General features: G+C 40.0%; 2 protein-coding genes across 5 annotated transcripts; one reads left to right on the top strand and one right to left on the bottom strand.

The window, feature by feature from the left end:
- Nucleotides 1-18: 18 nt before the first annotated feature.
- Nucleotides 19-11,669, top strand: UFSP2 (UFM1 specific peptidase 2). Of its 3 annotated transcripts, none has more exons than XM_081926362.1 (12): nucleotides 19-241; nucleotides 1,597-1,675; nucleotides 3,077-3,260; nucleotides 3,355-3,421; nucleotides 3,939-4,096; nucleotides 5,119-5,311; nucleotides 6,333-6,479; nucleotides 7,061-7,225; nucleotides 7,861-7,985; nucleotides 9,280-9,356; nucleotides 10,887-11,011; nucleotides 11,520-11,669. In XM_081926362.1, the coding sequence occupies exons 1-12, from the start codon at nucleotides 206-208 to the stop codon at nucleotides 11,604-11,606; spliced, it is 1,443 nt and encodes a 480-aa protein (XP_081782488.1). In that variant the 5' UTR covers nucleotides 19-205; the 3' UTR covers nucleotides 11,607-11,669. The 3 variants fall into 3 exon arrangements, with proteins under 3 accessions (XP_081782488.1, XP_081782487.1, XP_081782489.1); XM_081926361.1 differs by lacking the exon at nucleotides 19-241 and adding an exon at nucleotides 273-415; XM_081926363.1 differs by lacking the exon at nucleotides 19-241 and adding an exon at nucleotides 431-753.
- Nucleotides 11,670-12,519: 850 nt separating this feature from the next.
- ANKRD37 (ankyrin repeat domain 37) lies at nucleotides 12,520-16,845 on the bottom strand. Of its 2 annotated transcripts, XM_081926388.1 has the most exons (5): nucleotides 16,218-16,845; nucleotides 15,837-15,989; nucleotides 15,271-15,362; nucleotides 14,355-14,581; nucleotides 12,520-12,729 (listed from the first exon to the last, which is right to left on the bottom strand). In XM_081926388.1, exons 1-5 carry the CDS (start codon nucleotides 16,500-16,502, stop codon nucleotides 12,725-12,727), a joined length of 762 nt encoding a protein of 253 aa, XP_081782514.1. In that variant the 5' UTR covers nucleotides 16,503-16,845; the 3' UTR covers nucleotides 12,520-12,724. The 2 variants fall into 2 exon arrangements, with proteins under 2 accessions (XP_081782514.1, XP_081782513.1); XM_081926387.1 differs by lacking the exon at nucleotides 12,520-12,729 and having other exon boundaries at nucleotides 13,969-14,581.
- Nucleotides 16,846-18,376: the final 1,531 nt, after the last annotated feature.

Raw genomic sequence — 18,376 nt, 5'->3', positions numbered from 1 at the left:
CAACCCGAAAGGATGACGGGAAATGTAGTTCAAGAGCCCGGATGACGGCATACGCAAGCCCGTCGGTGGCTTTTTAAAAAACAACAACGCAGAGGGGTGTCTTTGCTTTGCCCTGGAGAGGCAGCGAGAGGGTGACGTGTCAGCTCGTTAGGGGCGTGTGCAGAGGAGCAGCTCTAACCTTGCCTCAGGTTGAGTGGGAGGAGCCATGCAGCCGCCCCTGAGCGTGCCGTTGACGGACGTGGTAAGTGACGCGGGTAACCGCCACTCTCCCCGCGCGAGGAAGGGGTCGCTGTGAGGGGAGAAGCAAGAGGAGGAGAGGGGGCTGGGGGACGGTCGCGATGCTGCCATGGGGCTCCTCTGCCAACAAAACAGTGCCCCCTTCCTGGGGCATAAATTTAACTCTGCCCTGAAGCCGGTGGGCACTGGTGTTGGCGTGGCCAATGAGAGGATTCCCCCTAGTTTATTAACCCCTCCATCTCCCCCACCACCAAGAATATGGAGTAAGGCGGAGGAATGTAATAAGTGAACCAAGACCTGGAAGACAAAAGTTCAAATGCCTACAGGGCCATAAAGTTCATATTGGGCCAGGCATCGTCTTCCAACCTAACCTACCTCACAGGGTCGTTGTGAGGATGAAATGAGAAACCGTGACTGCCATTTTTCTTTTTTCCTCCTTTGGGGATTCGTGGGGTGGGATATAAACGTGATGGTGAAGAAAAAATCCAGCCTGTCCACGCCCAGTTCTGAGCTGGGGTAATACAAAAAGAACACCAGCCCTAAAGTAGGTACAGAGTAGGTACCACTCTGGCGGGAAGGTAAACGGTGCTTCCGTGCACTGCTCTGGTTTCGCCAGAAGCGGCTTAGTCATGCTGGCCACATGACTTGGAAAACCTGTCTGCGGACAAACGTTGGCTCCCTTGGTCAGTAAAGTGAGATGAGTGCCAGAACCCCAGAGCCGTTCGCGATTGGACTTAACTGTCAGGGGTCCTTTACTTTTTACTCGGGTTGCAATAAACAAGATGGCATGTAATACATATAAGATGCAAACTTAAATAATGATCAAATAAAGCAGTTATGGATTACATGTTAATAGGAGCCAACAGAAGAGGCCTGTTGTGGCTATGGCCAGCATTTGTTGCCCACTTCCCGCACATAGATACTAAATGAGCTTCCCTTAGCAGATGGGAAACTGGAGAATTTGGACATTAATATATAAACATGGTGTCTAGCACAATTTTCCTTGAGCACAGTTGCACCTTTTTTTATTCAGTCTTAAGATTAACAAAATGTCAACTGGCTTTTTGTGATTGCTGTCATGGCCTTCTCATGAGACTGGATCTGAGCATTCCTGAGCACTCAAATCTCAGTTTGAGTCCAGTCCTGCATCATATTTCAATTCCATTGTGAAGTAGAGGTGTACTGTATTAGTTTCATCTTACAAATGAGGTTCAGCACATTAACAACATACCGTTTTGATGCATGGAGAGTAGAATTGAGTGTTAGGCATGGGCCACACTCCAATCACAACTTGTGAAAATTTACAACCAAAGCAGCAGCACTTAATACTAATTCAACTTTTTCTTACCCTCCAAATAGGTCATCTTAGAGACTATGGACATACTTTTTAGAATAAGAGGAGGTCTTGATCTGGCATTTCAACTTGCCACTACTGATGGTGAGTCTTCATATCAAACACTGTGTTACAATATTATTACTGAAACCAATGTAAGGAAAATATTTCATTTTAACCAGATTGGCATGGGCAATAAGTTTTTGGTGGGTCTAGGTAGGAATATTTTTTAAGGATCCAGATACAGTTGCAATGCTTTGTTAGCACAACAGCAGCAGTGGGTCGTTTTGCACTATAACTTTCTCTGGTTTTGCATCAGCATATAAACATAATACAAAGCAGCAGAAAGTGAATGAGCCAATGTTGGTTTTATGGGCAGCATCCAAAGTTGCTTCTGTAAGACATAAACCAGAAAATCAGCACAAGCACTTGTGCCTCTGATTTGTTAAGTGGTTTGCTTGAAAAATTAGTTGAAGCTGAGTGATTCCATCCTCCTTCAGAACAGAAGGCAGAGCACATGCTTTGCATGCCAGAGGTTCCACATTCAGTCCCTGGACTATTTCCCTTTAAAAAGGTGAGATAGCAGATGATGGGGAAAACTTCTACCTAAGATACTGGAGAGTGATTACCAGTCAGACAATAATGAGGTAGATGGGCAAGTAGGTCTGAGGCAGTTTTATGCTTTCACTTTAGCAAATAGTTTTGACAACTAAAGGAGATTGAATTTCTGTGGAAATAATGAAGCTTCAAATGAATGTGTTTTAAGAATATGATGGCTAAAGCTGAAGTGGCTGTCTATAGGGTACTTTTCATATACTAGTTTACTGGGCTCATTTCATTACTGTGCACTGCTAATTTTAAAAGCAGAATTGAAATGTTTATCCTGTTTTGTATACATCAAGCAAAAGTTTGCAACATATTGCTCAATAATAGCAAGTGATTCCTGAGTCACTTTTAGGAAGCATATGGGCTGTTGTTAGTTGGTCATAAGCCTATATTTCAATTTGTACTGCTTGTGTAAAAAATCTACATTAAAAAAAAACTTCTTATAAGTCGTGTGTGTGTGTGTGTGTGTGTTGGACAGGCCAACATGAGTGACTAGGCTGCAGAAGTGACAGTGACTCCTCTGCTCTATGCTTTGCTGCTATATGACTGGGGATGGAATTGTCCTGTAGGAGAATTGTAGAATAAGTGCAACATTCTTTGGCATGACATCAGATGTATTAATGAAAATCATATATAAAAGTTAGGTCACATGTATGCCAAAAGGGGCAGGTTTCCAAAGTTCCCCAAGCAGCTTACGCCATTGTTTTTTTGCTCCTTTTGTGAGGAAGTTCTTTAATTTTAAACCTTTACTTTTATTGAAAAATCACAGCTTCTTGTCATACACAGTGAGAGAGTGAAGAATTACTATTTCTTTTTGTTCCATCATGCTTCAGAATATTTAAAGTGTGCAACTATCTCCCCAATTCCTTTCATCTTCTTTGTTTTCTCTGTGTGTTTTAGATTCGTCAACAAAAGAGGCACTGAAGTTTGTTTTCAGTGATCTTTCAGCCAAACTGGCTTCAGATGTGCTGGTATTCAGAATCTGTCACAGCTCGGTGTATCTGTGGCCAAATAGTGGGAAAAATTCAGTTGCAACAGAGCTTACAGATGATTCCGCATGTAAGGAGATACTACGATTTATTCAGTGAGTATAGCTCAACAAAAATAAGAATGATTTTTGAGGGTTCTGATAGTATATTCATTTCTCAGTATAAGTTGATTTTATTACTGTTTTTCAGATTTGAGCAGGAAGATGATAACAAACGCAGGTTTTCAAAAAAGAAAGATAAAAAGTTACAAGAACTGGTATGTTTACCTTTCCTTGCTATGGCTTTGTAGAACTGAGTGAGTGAAACCACTGTGACATTTTTATAGCCAAATCATGCATTTGGTGTAAATGCAGAAGTTTACACATTCAGATAAAATTTTAAAATCACATCTGTGATTGTTGACTTGCAGATCCTAACATGTTCCCAGCAGATCTGCCTGCAACAGATCATAGCAGTCCTGCTGTTTTGATATAATACTGCACTAGTGGATTGATCAGTCAACTCAACCCCCTACCCCACCTCCTTGCAAGTCTGTGGGCCAAATTAGAGGAGATGGTAGATATCTTTGTCTCTTAATTTCTTTTAAATGCAGTTACAGGGCACCTAATTTGGATTGGAACTGTGATGCTTGGAGGAAAAAGGTGTTTAACCCTTTTAACATGGTCAATTTTAAGAATGATATTTTCCTCCACAAAAAATATTTTGTGCTTTGTTAAGGAAAACAAGGGCAGTAAACTGCACAGCTTGCACATTTAAATTTTTATTATTTACAGCAACCTATAGTAAATATAGATCTTATGCTGGAAATGACAACTTCGTTAGATCCTCTTTCTCCAATCATTGAAAAGGAGAGCAGGGGGCATCACTACATAAGCATGACCTTGCCAGTTGATGCTGTTGTCTCCGTGTCTCCAGAAGAAGTGTGGCGGAAGTAAGTAGATTATGTATAAATGATGTGCTTGAGTTTTTCTATTGTATGATCTTTGCATATTTATCATGCGAAGGTGGATATATCTCTGCTGAATCTTATAACATCCTTAAATCTACAGTTGTAATAATTAGGGCGAAAAGAAGTGTGCTGAATTGTTATCTTGTTACTCAGAAAAGTAGATGCCCAAGAAGCAGATTGTTCAGAAAGACTGAAATACCTAAAGGTGTGCATTACATAACCCAATGTTATAACTAGAGGTTATGCACTTGGAAATAAATTAAAATCTTCTGGCAGGGAATAGTTATCTTCATTGGGCTTGAGAGAAGTATTATTTCAGCTACACCATGATACGAGAAGAAAAAGGCACAGTGTTGGTAAACTTTGGGTAGTGCTACTTTATATTTATGCATACAAAATGTTATAAACCCTTTAAAAAGTTTCTTCAAGCCTAAGCAAGGAAGAGATAGTATGCAGTACAATGTAATCCTGCCATGTATTGCAATGGAGCATGCATCCTCTGTTTTCAATATATAGACTGCCATTTATAGAAATATTAAACTGACTAGGTGCCAATAAGCAGGCTCATTTTACTCTTATATATGTGCCAGTATGTCATTATTGAATTAAAACGAGTAGTCCTCAATCTGTATTGGTTTCTTTCAGTTGATTCCTGATACGGTCTCTGTCTGCCATATCAAAAGCTGCTGATAAATCTAAAAAGGCTACAAAAAGCTGTTTAGATGTATCCTAAGTTTTTTATTAGACTCTCTAATCTAAAACATTGACCAATGTGCAAAATCCCCTGTCAATTCTGTCATCTTGAGCACATGCTCCATGCCTTCTTTCGCATATGCACACTCACTGGTCAATTCTTATTAACCCCAGTATTTATGTATAAAGTGTAGCAAAGCAGCTTATTAAAGGACTTTCTCTCCATCTCTTGAAGAATACACATAGTTTGAGAGTAAGAAAGTAATTCTGATTTTCTGGTGTTCTTAAATAGTTTCATCAATATCTTGCAGTGTACGAAGTCTCCTGGTGAATGCGATTCATACACAGCTAACTGATATGGAAAAGTGCATTTTGAAATATATGAGAGGAACAACTGTTGTGGTGCCTGAACAATTTCATTTCATGCTACCAGGAAAAAAACACCTTGTAACAGTCTCATATCCTACAGGCATTTCTGATCAGCAATTGGAGACTTACAGACAGGTACCTTATGTTGAAAGATTGTTTGGATGGTGATGACCAAAACACGGCATAGTTAATAGTTTTACTTTATATAATTATTAATAAAAGTAATCTATAGTTCTCTTTATTAGTTTAATAAAGGTTTAGTTTAAACTGGCCTTTAAAAAGTTATGTTAGGTTCTATGTACTGAAGTTCATTACTATCAAGTGGCCTATGTACTGCCATACAGATTATGATGTATACTGTTTTTCCGACTATGATATTTTTAAAATAGCACAAGAATGGGGGACTGTTTTCAGCTTGAAGGTCACATCCCTCCATAGGAAACCTTCCTTGGGCTGCATGTTGATGCTGGGTGTGTCCAAAGTGAGTGGATCAAGTGGATATAACTCAGGTGCTTACCTTTGTAAAATAGGCTACCTCACAGCCATGCAGAAATCAGTTTTCTTCATTCACTTTTGCTTCTCCAACCTCCATCCAGTTAAGCAAGAGGAATTATGCAGGAGACCTTCCAGCCAGGCAAAAGTCTTCAAGAAATGTATGGAGCACATCTGGTGGGGGTGTGGCCTGAGGAGAGTGGGTGTGTCTTTTCTATATACAAAGTGCTCTGTATTTGCACAGGGATTCCTTATAGTGTGTGCTGGACACTCAGTACAAATAAAGGCAGACATTGCAATATATGTGTGTGGCTACTGCCAAAAGCTGTAGTGCAGCATTGCTCCCTCCTCTGGTAACATGCACAGAAATGAAGGATGTAATGTGATGTCATCAAATTCCAAGCTTTCCCTTTTCCTGCGCTATTTCATGGGTTGCTTTTGGGGGGTGAGAGAAAGTTGGAGCGTGATGCTGCCACATGTTTTTTCCTCTACATATTATCCAGGCAAAGAGAAAGAAGAAATGCTAGGTTACTGGATTCCGTGTCGTCCGCACATCTCTCACACCATCTGATTCTTCCTTCAGAGAATCTGGGTGGCTTGAAATCTGCAAAGGCTTTTCTGTTCCCTATGGATACACTCTCACTCATTTTTACCTTGCTTTTAGGAATTACATAGACGGTTTAATCTACCGTTTGACAGACCTTATTTCCGAAGGGCTAATGCCTATCATTTTCCAGATGAACCATTCAAAGATGGGTATCTCAGGAACCCACATGTACATCTCAACCCACCTGGTATAGAGTCTGGGATGGTGAGTTTCATTTGTACTTGCTCTCATCTAATGGCCCAATAAGGAAACAGGTACATATGCTGACCTCATTGCAAGAGAACTGGGAGGCTCTTCTTGGGAATTTCAGTTAACATTTTGTCATTGATGGTTCTTCCTAGTGCATGCATACTTAGCGGTATCCTAGTTCCTGTCCCCTAATTTGCAAACAAATTGACTGTCTTCTACTGGGAAATATACTGGCAGTATTGAAAGGAGAGGGGAGACAGCACAGAACACACGATGGGACTAGCTGCTCTTAGACAGCTCTCCCTGGACTTCTTTCTCAATGACTGTTCCACATGGTTATTAAACACTTTATGACAAATTATGAAGAATTACTACCTGATTCTGCTTGCTTTCCTGTTGGCTCTCCATCCTTTTTTCCCTTTAGTAGCATATTGTTGTTGGTTTTTATGGCCCCCAGAAATCTTTAATAAAAATACTTTTAATAAAATTAGTAACAGCAGTAATAAAAATACCAATTTGAAATACAAAATTACTATCATAATAATATTCTGAACCTGACATGCAGGACTACAATGTGCTTTTTCTTTCCTACCCAGGTGTATGTGGTATATGGCACATATAGTTACCATCATTACATGCAGGATCGTATTGATGATAATGGCTGGGGCTGTGCCTATCGGTCTCTACAGACTATATGCTCATGGTTCAGGCATCAGGGATACATGGACCGATCAATACCAACACACAAGGAAATCCAACAGGTACTGAAGACTTCCAGGTTTGGGTTCCTTGAAAAACAACAGCTCACAGTGGAATTGTATGTTTGGGATAGCTCACCTACACTTACCAGACTGTATGCAGTTTGACATTTCTGAAGCTTTCATTTTGAATGATTGGGTGCTCCACTTTTTGTTTGTGCCCCATCACTGCAGCACTGAGCTGGCAAACCTGTGTCTGCATTCCACTTTAGGTTGGAAATGGACACTCGCGTGATAAAAGGCTCCTGCATACACCATGTTGGGCAGAAGGATCCTAGCCTAAAATTACAGTTATATACATTTTCTATTTTGATATTTATCATATACTGGCTAAAAGCAAACTTTATTATGGCAGGGACAGTTTTGGTGTCAGATGTAACATCTTAAGTCAATTTTAGCCTAAGAAGCTTTTCCACAGCACACCTTATGTTAATAAAATTGCATATCAATTGTGATGAATAATTATTTAATTTTGTAAAGATATTTCCCCCTCCTTACCCCGTTTCTAATAAACCAGATTTAAAATAGTAGTAGACAGGTAAATATTATTATTATTATTATTATTATTATTATTATTATTACAGTTATGGTACAAATGACTTGTTACTTTTGTATTTTCGTTTGTGGTGGTTCCAAAGGCTCTAGTTGATGTTGGAGACAAGCAACCAGGATTTGTTGGATCACGCCAATGGATTGGTTCTATCGAAGTGCAGCTTGTACTGAATCAACTCCTAGGGATAACTTCAAAAATACTCTTTGTCAGGTAAGAATGCTCATGGGGAAAACTGAGGAAGGGCTGCAGCTTAGTGGCAGAACACATGATTTGCATGCAAAATGTTCCAGCTTTAATCCCCAGCATCTCTTGGTAAAGCTGGGAATTAACTGCTTCTTGAAACCCTGAAGAGCTGCTACCAGGAAGTGTAAACAATACTGAACTGGATGGATCAGTGGTCTGACTCAGTGTATGGTAGCTTCCTCTGTTCCTAATTTCTAACAAAACCAAGATGGCTCAAGAATTGGGTGAAGAAACAAGTGCCTCAGAGGATGAGCCACAATACCAAAGCACAATACCAAAGCACAAATCATAGAATACACCATTCAATGACAGATAAGGCACCAGATTACATGTTAACAAAAAGAACAGTCAGCACCTGAGTGGATAGCGATTGGATATTTTGTCATTTAATGACCATTATGTTCATTATCAAGAGACTGTAAAAATATATTGATTCTGGATTATTTTGTTTATGGTGGTCAACTCTAAAATGGAATTAAAGACAGGACATATTATTCAATAGTAATTTCATTCTGGACCAAACACAACATTTTTACCACTGATATAATACTATAACCTTTGTAAAATTGATTCCAGTTTCGAGGTAAAAAAATATCCTAATGTTATATCCTAATCGTGAAGCTGAGGCTCTAATGGCCACCTCATGAGAAGAGAAGACTCCCTGGAAAATACCCTGATGTTGGGAAAGATGGAGGGCACAAGGAGAAGAGGACGACAGAGGACAAGATGGTTGGACAGTGTTTTCGAAGCTACCAACATGAGTCTGACCAAACTGCGGGAGGCAGTGGAAGACAGAAGTGCCTAGCGTGCTCTGGTCCATGGGGTCACGAAGAGTTGGACACGACTAAACAACAACAACAAACTATTTGTCATAGGTGGCAATGCCAATATCATTCCTTCCAATATTTCTCTAATGAAAATAGGAAAGTCCAGTATACCATTTATCTGTTGAAGTACTTAAAGTGAGGTGTTTTTTTTCAACCGAGAATACTACAACTTACACATTACCAGTAGTTCTGACTACCGTGTTTTCAGGGGAATGCATTGCAACACACCTTAGGTGGGTACTGCTGAAAGCAATGCTCAAAACACAGGTCAGGGGGGAGGCAGAGGGGGCTCAGTCTTTTGTGATGTTACTGCTTTTAGCAGGCTGTTGTGTGCATGATTGTGAGGAATATAATGGACTGGAACTTGGGCTTTTATGAACCCCCCACCCACAATTTAAGCACTAGTTGAAAACGATGACATTTTTTTCTTCTAGCCAAGGGTCTGAGCTGGCTTCTCAGGGAAGAGAACTTGCTAATCATTTCAAGACTGAGGGAACACCAGTGATGATTGGTAAGATTTTAAATACCACCCAATCCACATTATCCCAACTTTTCTATTCTAAATATGCTACTGACCCTTTAAAAGTAGTGTGTTGGCTTTGGAGATTCAGGTTACTTTCTTAACCCCTATCTTGGGACTGTGCTACTTTAGCACACAGATAAGGGATTGCTTGTTAAATGTTTGAACGTTCTGCAACTATTTTTCCTGGGAGAAAATAGCACATCCAGGAAAAGCTGCTTCTACCAACATTTTCCTTTTTATAAATGGACACCTTTCAGTCATGTGATCCTCTATTTGCATTTGGAGGTGATGCAGTCTTGGGAAGAGCTGTATCATGTGAGAATTTGGAACACACGGCTCAGAATGTAAAGCTATGTCTGTGGCAACTTTTTTCACTACTGACAATGTTGAGTCTATTAGTTCAATGGTCCATTTCCAAAGAACATCTAAGCTGACCTTCATCCACTAGTTGTTTCTGTCCCATCTTACTTTGGAAAGTAAGTCTAATTAAGTCCCACCTTAAGAAATAAGATGGGGCTTAATTAAACTTACTTTTCAAGAGACCTTGTAATTATCCATACAATTTGAATGTCTTCCTTGCCCTCTGTTTTCACAAATGGCACCTGTGGCAAAGATGTACTGCACCCAGGCATGTTTTCAGATGATTTCCACATCAACTGCCAAAGGTGTCTCCTGTAATTTTAGACATTCTATTCAGTTTCCAAGGTCCAAGTTTGTAGAAGAGGGAGTGGGAGCAAAATGATTCAGTTATCTCAGCCCCAATTTGAACATCACAAGAGTGGTGCTCTTCACATGGTGGAACAACACAACTTCCATTCCCACTAATGGGATAACACAACTTATGAGCTGGATAGTGTACGTCAACATCCAATAAGATAAAGGACCTACTTTTACAATTTTATGCTTTAGCCTATGTTTGCCCACTTGATGTGCTCTTATGTCAACCTCCAGAGACAGAAAATGCAGTGTTCACTTGTTCCTTTTTTCATCTGTTCAGCACATTGTTCTCAACTTGCTGTTGACACTAAAAAAAACACCCTGTTTTATGCAGATGTTTCATACTGTTTGGGCATTTTTTTTTAGACTTCCTAACCTCTAGAAAAGACTTTTTTTAAAGGATCATACATGATGTTTTCTTATCAGTTGTTTTGAGTGGTTATATTGCTGAAAACAAAACAGAGTGCAATTCTAAATATACTTACTAAGGAGTAAGCCCCATTGAACACAATTGGAATTCCTTCTCAGTTAACTTATTTTATTTTCAGTCCTGTGCATGTTTCTCTATAATAGCTTATTTCCTGCACAGTTCCATTTTGGCTTCTTTCAGCCTTTGTCCAGTTTTCTTCTACCATGCATTTCCACGAAAGGCTTTTAGAATTGACTTTTAGATGTTCAGAAATGAAAATTCCCTGCTTGACTTCAGAGGATCATTTAAAAGTATGATTAGCAAATGATAATTTTGTCTTTGAATGTACTGTCTTACCTCTCCATCTTCTTTCTCTCCTCTTCTCTATTCAGGTGGTGGAGTCTTGGCTCACACAATATTAGGAGTAGCATGGAATGAGATCACAGGGCACATAAGATTTCTGATCCTGGACCCACATTATACCGGAGCAGAGGATCTGCATATTATATTAGAAAAGGTGAGACTCTGCCTTCACATTCCAAATGCATATGTTAATACTGAAAGCAAATATTTTGTGACATGTTTTAAAAAGTCTGTGATTCACTTCTCTATCATTAACCATGACTTTTTTCTTAATCTTTACCTGACAAATGGTGATGTAACTGTATCTTGTTTGGAAACAAGCTATCTTCAAACCATTGTTTATGAAGCTGGTTTGTTGCAATAAGCCATGCTTAAGATTAATTACAATTTAGGCTTCAGACATAATTTTAAACAATAGTTAATCAAAAGTGGGTGCAAAAGTTTCCAATCTGGCCATGATGGGGAGAGAAGAGGAATTGCAAGCCTAGGTTTCCTGCTGCACATTCCCAACAGAGCTGAATAAACCAAGAGGTGTTTCGTTATCCTTTGTGTGTATGAATTAGTAGAACAAAACCTCTGGCATTCATATCAATTTTACTAAAATGCCAGCTATTTTATTAGAAGCAACAGACTTAATAGTGTATTGTTTTTCTTCTGTACAGGGCTGGTGTGGATGGAAGGGTCCAGATTTCTGGAACAAAGATGCTTATTATAACCTGTGTCTTCCTCAACGACCAAAAACTATTTAAATGGCTATTTAGATGATCAGGGTGAACTACCGGAAGTTCTGTAAATACATATAGGTACACAAACACACTTAAGCAGTGATTATTTATTTTACCTTAACATAGTATTATGTTGCTCCACCTGTTAAAATAAATATGCTAATCCAATATAAAGGTAAAGGTAAAGGTACCCCTGCCCGTACGGGCCAGTCTTGACAGACTCTGGGGTTGTGCGCCCATCTCACTTAAGAGGCCAGGGGCCAGCGCTGTCCGGAGACACTTCCGGGTCACATGGCCAGTGTGACATCGCTGCTCTGGCGAGCCAGAGCTGCACACGGAAACGCCGTTTACCTTCCCGCTGGTAAGCGGTCCCTATTTATCTACTTGCACCCGGAGGTGCTTTCGAACTGCTAGGTTGGCAGGCGCTGGGACCGAGCAGCGGGAGCGCACCCCGCAGCAGGGATTCGAACCGCCGACCTTTCGATCAGCAAGTCCTAGGCGCTGAGGCTTTAACCCACAGCGCCACCTGTGTCCCTAATCCAATATATTAGAGTCCAAATAATGGGAGGGGGGTTCAAATAAAACCTGACTATTAAACATTGTTATTTCCTAATAGCTGGCTTTCCTGCATTTATAATCTGATCCTAACAGTGCAATCCTATACATATCTGTTCAGAGTATACACTGTTCAACAAAATCATGTACATTTTAATCCTCTGTTTGAACACTGGTTAAAGGTGATTGTAAAGTGGATCTTGGGACCTCATAACAATGCTAATTTTTAATAGACCATCTTTGTTCCTCTGCACTCCTTGAGTGTGTTTGTGTGTATATATGTGGAGCATTTGTTGTGGAAGGAACAAAATACCAATCACAAAATCAGTGCTAGATGTCACATAGTTACTTGGGGCATAGATGGTAGAAAGAGAGGGCACAGTTTATACATATATATATTTTATTGTGTGAATACAGGAATTAATATTTTTTAAAATCTTCTTCAAGAAGCAACCCATTCTCCTTCTTAGAAGGCACTGTTCAAAATATTTGGTTCTGAGATGCAGACTTATTTCTTTGTAAAGTTCTTGGTGTTCACACGTCTTCTTGCAGTAATTGGCTTTCAAGTGACATTGAAGACTTCATCTTTATTCTATTTAAATGCAAAGAGAATATTTGTATTTCATATATAAATCGTGCATCTGAATTAAGCATTTGCTAACCTATACATAGCATTCGGTTTCATCTTGGCATATATCAGTCTTAGAAATCAGTTTTGTGGGAGGTAGTTGCTTACTCCCACTCCCTTTGGCAGCTTAGATGCTCTCCCCCCACCCCTTGCATACAGATTCACCATGGCAAGGTTGTTACAGCTTTCTTTTCTGTTTAGAACATTTTATGTCATTTTTCCAACTTATATAAGCAGCATAATGACCATAGAGAGTTTTTAAACAAAAAAAACCCCTTTAGAACTTTAACAAAACAAAACAAAAGCAACGGTTGAACACACAGAACAAATCATCCAATTAAAATGAGTGGAGATGACCAGCTATACAGTAGCAGCATAAGAACACAATAATATGGCTATGAACTGTAAACATTTTTAAAAATTGTTTGGGGCTGTGTTCTCAAAATGTCAAGAGAGGCTGCGGTAGCCTTTAAAAGAGTTGAGAAGGTATGGGCAGGGGTACCTTTACCTTTACCTTTACCTTTTGAGAAGGCCTAGGCAGATACATGAAATACCTGTTACCTGTCCTGGAAGGAGCCCTTATCCTTAATTCTAAGTGCATATTGCTGTGTGGTGAGGAAATGACACTTGGTATATAATGTTATATAAGTGTGCAATCTGTATTCCTCACATTGGAGGAGGTAATATTAAATGGGTGCTGATTAAGGAGGACGGATAGGGTTCCTAGACTGGGACAGTAATACTAAACACTCTTACTAGGAATTTCCACTAAAATCGAGTGGGCTTACTTCTGAGTAAGCCTGTTCAGGATTAGGTTGCATAACTAACAGTATCTGAAATACAGTGGTGCCTCGCTAGACGAAAAGAATTCGTTCCGCGATTCTCTTCGTCTAGCGGTTTTTTCGTCTTGCGAAGCAAGCCCATTGACAGCTTAGCGGATTAGCGCTACAGCTGTCAAGCGGCTTCCAGCGATCAGCTGTTAAGCGGCTTATCAGCGGAACAGCTGATAAGCGGCTTAGCGGCTTAAGAAAAGGGTGAAAAAAGCGAAAAAAACCCACGGGGGGATGCAATATTTTTTTCGCCTTGCGAAGCAACCCCATAAGGTAATTCGTTTTGCGAAGCGCCTCCAAAATGGAAAACCCTTTCGTCTAGCGGGTTTTTCGTCTTGCGAGGCGTTCGTCTTGCGGGGCACCACTGTATATTTTGTACTTGCACTACTGTGATTGAAGTGTCCTAGGGCAGGGGTGAGAAACCTTGGGCTCAGGGGTCAAATGTGGCTTTCCAGGCCTTCCCGTCTGGTCCTGGGGCTCTCTCCAGGCCACACATCACACCAGTTGTGCTTCATCTCCACCCCACCCTCCACCTGAGTGTTTTTGCATGGCTGGAACATGCCCTTGAACTCTGGTTTCTTGCTTGCCAGGTTAGAGGGGTGTGGGTGTGTAAGCTAGCCTACTATACAAATGAATATGTCCATTTTCACTGTACCTGTTTGATACATCTTTTATCAGATAGAAGTTGTGTCAGATAAAACATTGTGCTTTGAAGAAGCTGCCTTGTATCTGTTGTCTAGTGAAAGCTAAATGCCATACCATTTGATCTCCTTCTCTTCTTGCTTATGGATCCCTTGCTTTCATATGCTCGTTTCTGTCTTGCCTCTGTGTCTTTAAGCAAGCTGTCACCATGCAGAGAGTAACTAAGCTGTGTTATTGCTTTCCTGTTTTGAATGTGTTTCATTTTCCTGAGGAACTGTGCACAGTCCAAAAATCCAAAAGCCCATGCAAGGTCTTCTGCTGTTTCACCATTCTTATTGCACAAGCTAAGAAAAGAGAATTAAAACAAAATCAATACATTTGACTGAATGATTATTATTGATAAAGTAAAGTGAAATAACAAGTGTTAAGTGAACTATTATGAATTTTAAAAACACTTTTAAGAGTGCAATTCTCTAAATACCCAAAAGTGGGTCTCAATAAGTTTAGTTGGGAATCCTTTGCATTGTTTTGGGGGGAATAAATTACATTGAATCCAATAGGACCTACTTCTGGCTAAATGTGTAAGATAGAGCTACATGGCTCTGATCTAACTAAGGGTCATGATTGTTATGTTGAAATCAACATGACAATTTAGGCATAGCTAATTTTAAGCCCCCTTGATTTCAGTAAAACTTAAGTATATCTAACTAAAGTATATCGGGACCTAAATTTCCATCCTTTACCAAACTTGCCTCAAAGGCCATTGTAAAAGTTGTGTGCAAGTGATTATTCGTAAATTAAACTGCAATTCAAACTTGTACAGCATATTTTATTTAATCAAAATAACTCCACTGTAATAATCCCCCTCCCCTTGCATTGTTTCCCAAAACTAAAGAGATCAGTAATAGCTATTTTTGTTGTTGTTGCTAACTTTAGGATTCATATTCAAATCTCCATTCACATTTCCTCAATATAAACACCATAGCTTTGTTTGGATACATTATGTGATTAGTAATTGAATTTGTACACTTACTCAATGTCAGCATGACTGGCAACCAGCAAAGTGAGACACTCCAAACTCCCAACTTTAGCTGCCTTGTGAATTGGAGCTTCCCCAATCCAGTCCTGAATAAATAGAGAGGTTTCCTTTTGTAAGCACAGCCATACATAATGTTTGTAATCAGTTACTATAAAAGTGGTGGGGATCTCTAGCGTAGTGCTGTACTACTTAAAATTGCCACAATCTCCAATCCAAAAATCCTTATCTTTAAGGGCACAATTCACAAACCAAGACCAACTCCTGCAACAGAATTAGACATACAGCCCACAGTTCTCTGGATTGGGCCCCACTGGGAAAATATGTGCATTGTAACCAAACTTACTCTCTCCCCAAATAGTGATTTTTTACATTTTGCTATACAATGGCACCTAGTATATGCTAAACCGGAGTACTATCAAAACTATTCTAGCATATCTAGCTTTGCATCAACCTTGTTCGTAGTGTTAAGTGTTACACTAGAATGGACAGCTATTGTTTAAGAGGATGGGGTCTGTTAGAACCGGACTGCCTTCCTGAAAAATAGAAAACATAATTTATACCTGTTGGTTCAGATTGGCTCCTGTCTGCTGTTGCCAAAGTAGGAAGAAAGCATGTCCTCCACAAGCAGCCAGATGAGCTGGGGACTGACAAAATCCATCAGCAGCTAAATTCACTTCAGTCCCAGCTTCCAGAAGGTGGCTCTGCCCATCAGCCTACAAGTCAGATAAATGTTTGAAACATTTATTGTTCCTAAATGTGATTTACCACCCCCTCAGTAGCAAAAGCCAAGTTTCCCAATAAATTATGATGAAAATGATGAAGCATTTGCTGCATTGCAGAAGTATGACTTCTCATTGATCTTAAAAGTCTGCGTTTAACCAGCAATGTTAACATCTAGAAATCTAAAAACACATTAAAAAGAAAGGCTTTCCAAGCATTACCTCTGTGTTGCAATCCAACAGTAACATTATTTCTTCTTGCCTTCTTGCCTCCAGTACACTTGTGGCAAAAGTTGTGGCTGGATTGGTTGACTTCCAGCACAGCTTTACTCTATCCAGTGAATCTAACCCAAGACTGGCAGTGCCAGCTAAAGAACAGAGACACACTCTGGCTGCAATCCCGCCCTCTCTGCTGGGAGCTGTCTTTTGCACGTACACAAACAAGAGCACATGCCACTCGACCCGCCTTGCTGTGTCCTGATTGGCTCCTGCTGTTGCTTTCCCCATGCATCCTGTGTTTGCTATGCTTATGAGATGGGAGGGAACAGGAAAGACGTATGGCAGGTGGGGCAGCCATGGAGCACAGTACAGCTGGACACGTATCACACACCCACACACTCAGCCACCCGCAGTCTGCCCCCCTCCCCTTGCAGCATCCTCCAGAGAAGAAGGCAGGAAGCAAAACAATCCCTCTGTAATAAGCATTGACATTTCCTTCTGAAGTGGGTCTTGGACAAAATGCATTTGAGATACTTAAGCAAAGAAATAAGGCCAGAAACCAGAAAAGATAATGCTGCAAAGCATTAAAACAGTCAACTACCCATAAAGGCACTAAAAAAATTAATAAGCAGCACCATAATCGCTCACCTGGATATAGGGAAGGAGGTAGCCAGCTGAGCCTCTCTTAGCAAGGTGCTTCAAAAGAGTGGATGCTATCACAAAGAAGTCTGGCTGGCTGGCTGTCACTGCTCACAAAAGCTCGGAATGAAGGGGCATCCATAGCAGTTCCTCTCTTATTTAAGGTATGAGAAAGCCTATTGGGTAGTGCTTCTTCAGATATCCTGGACCCAGATCATTTCAGCCTTCATAGCTCAATGTTATAGGCATGTTTCTTTAAAGAGCGTTCAGTGGGGCTTAGCATTTATTAGCAAGTGTGTTTAGGATTGCAGCATCAAAGGTTAAAGATTAATACTGAATTGGACTCAGGACCTCATAGTAAGCAGTTCAATGGTTTGAGAGCTGGGAGTTATACCTGCTAGAACCAGTTAGCCAAGGATAAAGCTATGCTGGGCAGCCTAATGGGAATCTTAAGTTCTATGATCAGCCACAGGCTCTATATTTAAATGCCTTTAAACTGCAGCCTGTTTCTATAATAGGTGAAGCAAGAAGTCTTACAATGTGATTGGTCATGAAAACACTTGAACCAAAGAATTCCATATGCAGCAGATACTAAAGTGGTTCACTACTTCAGCACTGGTGTCTTAAATATTTGAGAGGATCTAGGTGGAAGTAATGAGCAAGAAAATAATTTGGATTGATATTTGTCCATGTTCCAGGAAAATAATAATTAAAAACTAATTGCTTCATATATGTTATCTCTAGTAATCCTTACAACAGCCCAGTGACATAGTTGAGTGCTGTTATTTTCATAGTACATATAGGAAACAAAGAAATAGTGGCTTGCCTAAGGCTGCAAACTGGTTAATGGCTAAGAACCAAACTATAGATGTGGCTAAGATCAGTAAACAGGAACTCAGTCGGCTGAGAAGCTGGGGTTTTCTTCACCCCCATCATTTTCCTGGTTTTAAATTACTGCTTCCTCAAGTTACTATTTGTGTCCCATGTGGAGGAAATGCATACATAGGTTCATTCTGAATTAGTAAGGGGGAGGGCTTCCTGACCCCCAGAGACAGTCAATGGTTGCCAAGCACAGGATCTTTCATCCACGCAAGCCAACTCATTAGTTTGGGATAATAGTTGCTCTTGGTACCCTTTGTGTTTCTTATGCCGGACTTGGCTAAAGTATGTTATTATATATCTCCATACAAGTAAACAATAGAACTGGAAACATCTAGAACCACATACCATCTAAATGGAAACCATCTAGCACACTGTACTGACTTAAAGGCAATAGAAGGCATAAAGAGTTTATTCAGATAAGGGAGTTAAGCAAAGAAATATCTAACAATTAGCAACTAAGATAGTAAACGGAGATTATTCTTACATCACAATCCCTCACATTTTATTATGGGTGTGTGTGCCAATCTCCTGCAGGGACCACTGTAGTATAATCAACACATTAAGTTAAGAGAATAGATTCATGTAGACTGCCCACAGGACTTAGTTTTTTAAATTTATAAAAGTTTATCTGGCCTATGATA

This window comes from Podarcis melisellensis (genome assembly GCF_964234715.1).
Source record: "Podarcis melisellensis genome assembly, chromosome: 9".
NCBI classification, from domain to species: Eukaryota; Metazoa; Chordata; class Lepidosauria; order Squamata; family Lacertidae; genus Podarcis; species Podarcis melisellensis.
This window is presented reverse-complemented; position numbering and strand designations above follow the sequence as displayed.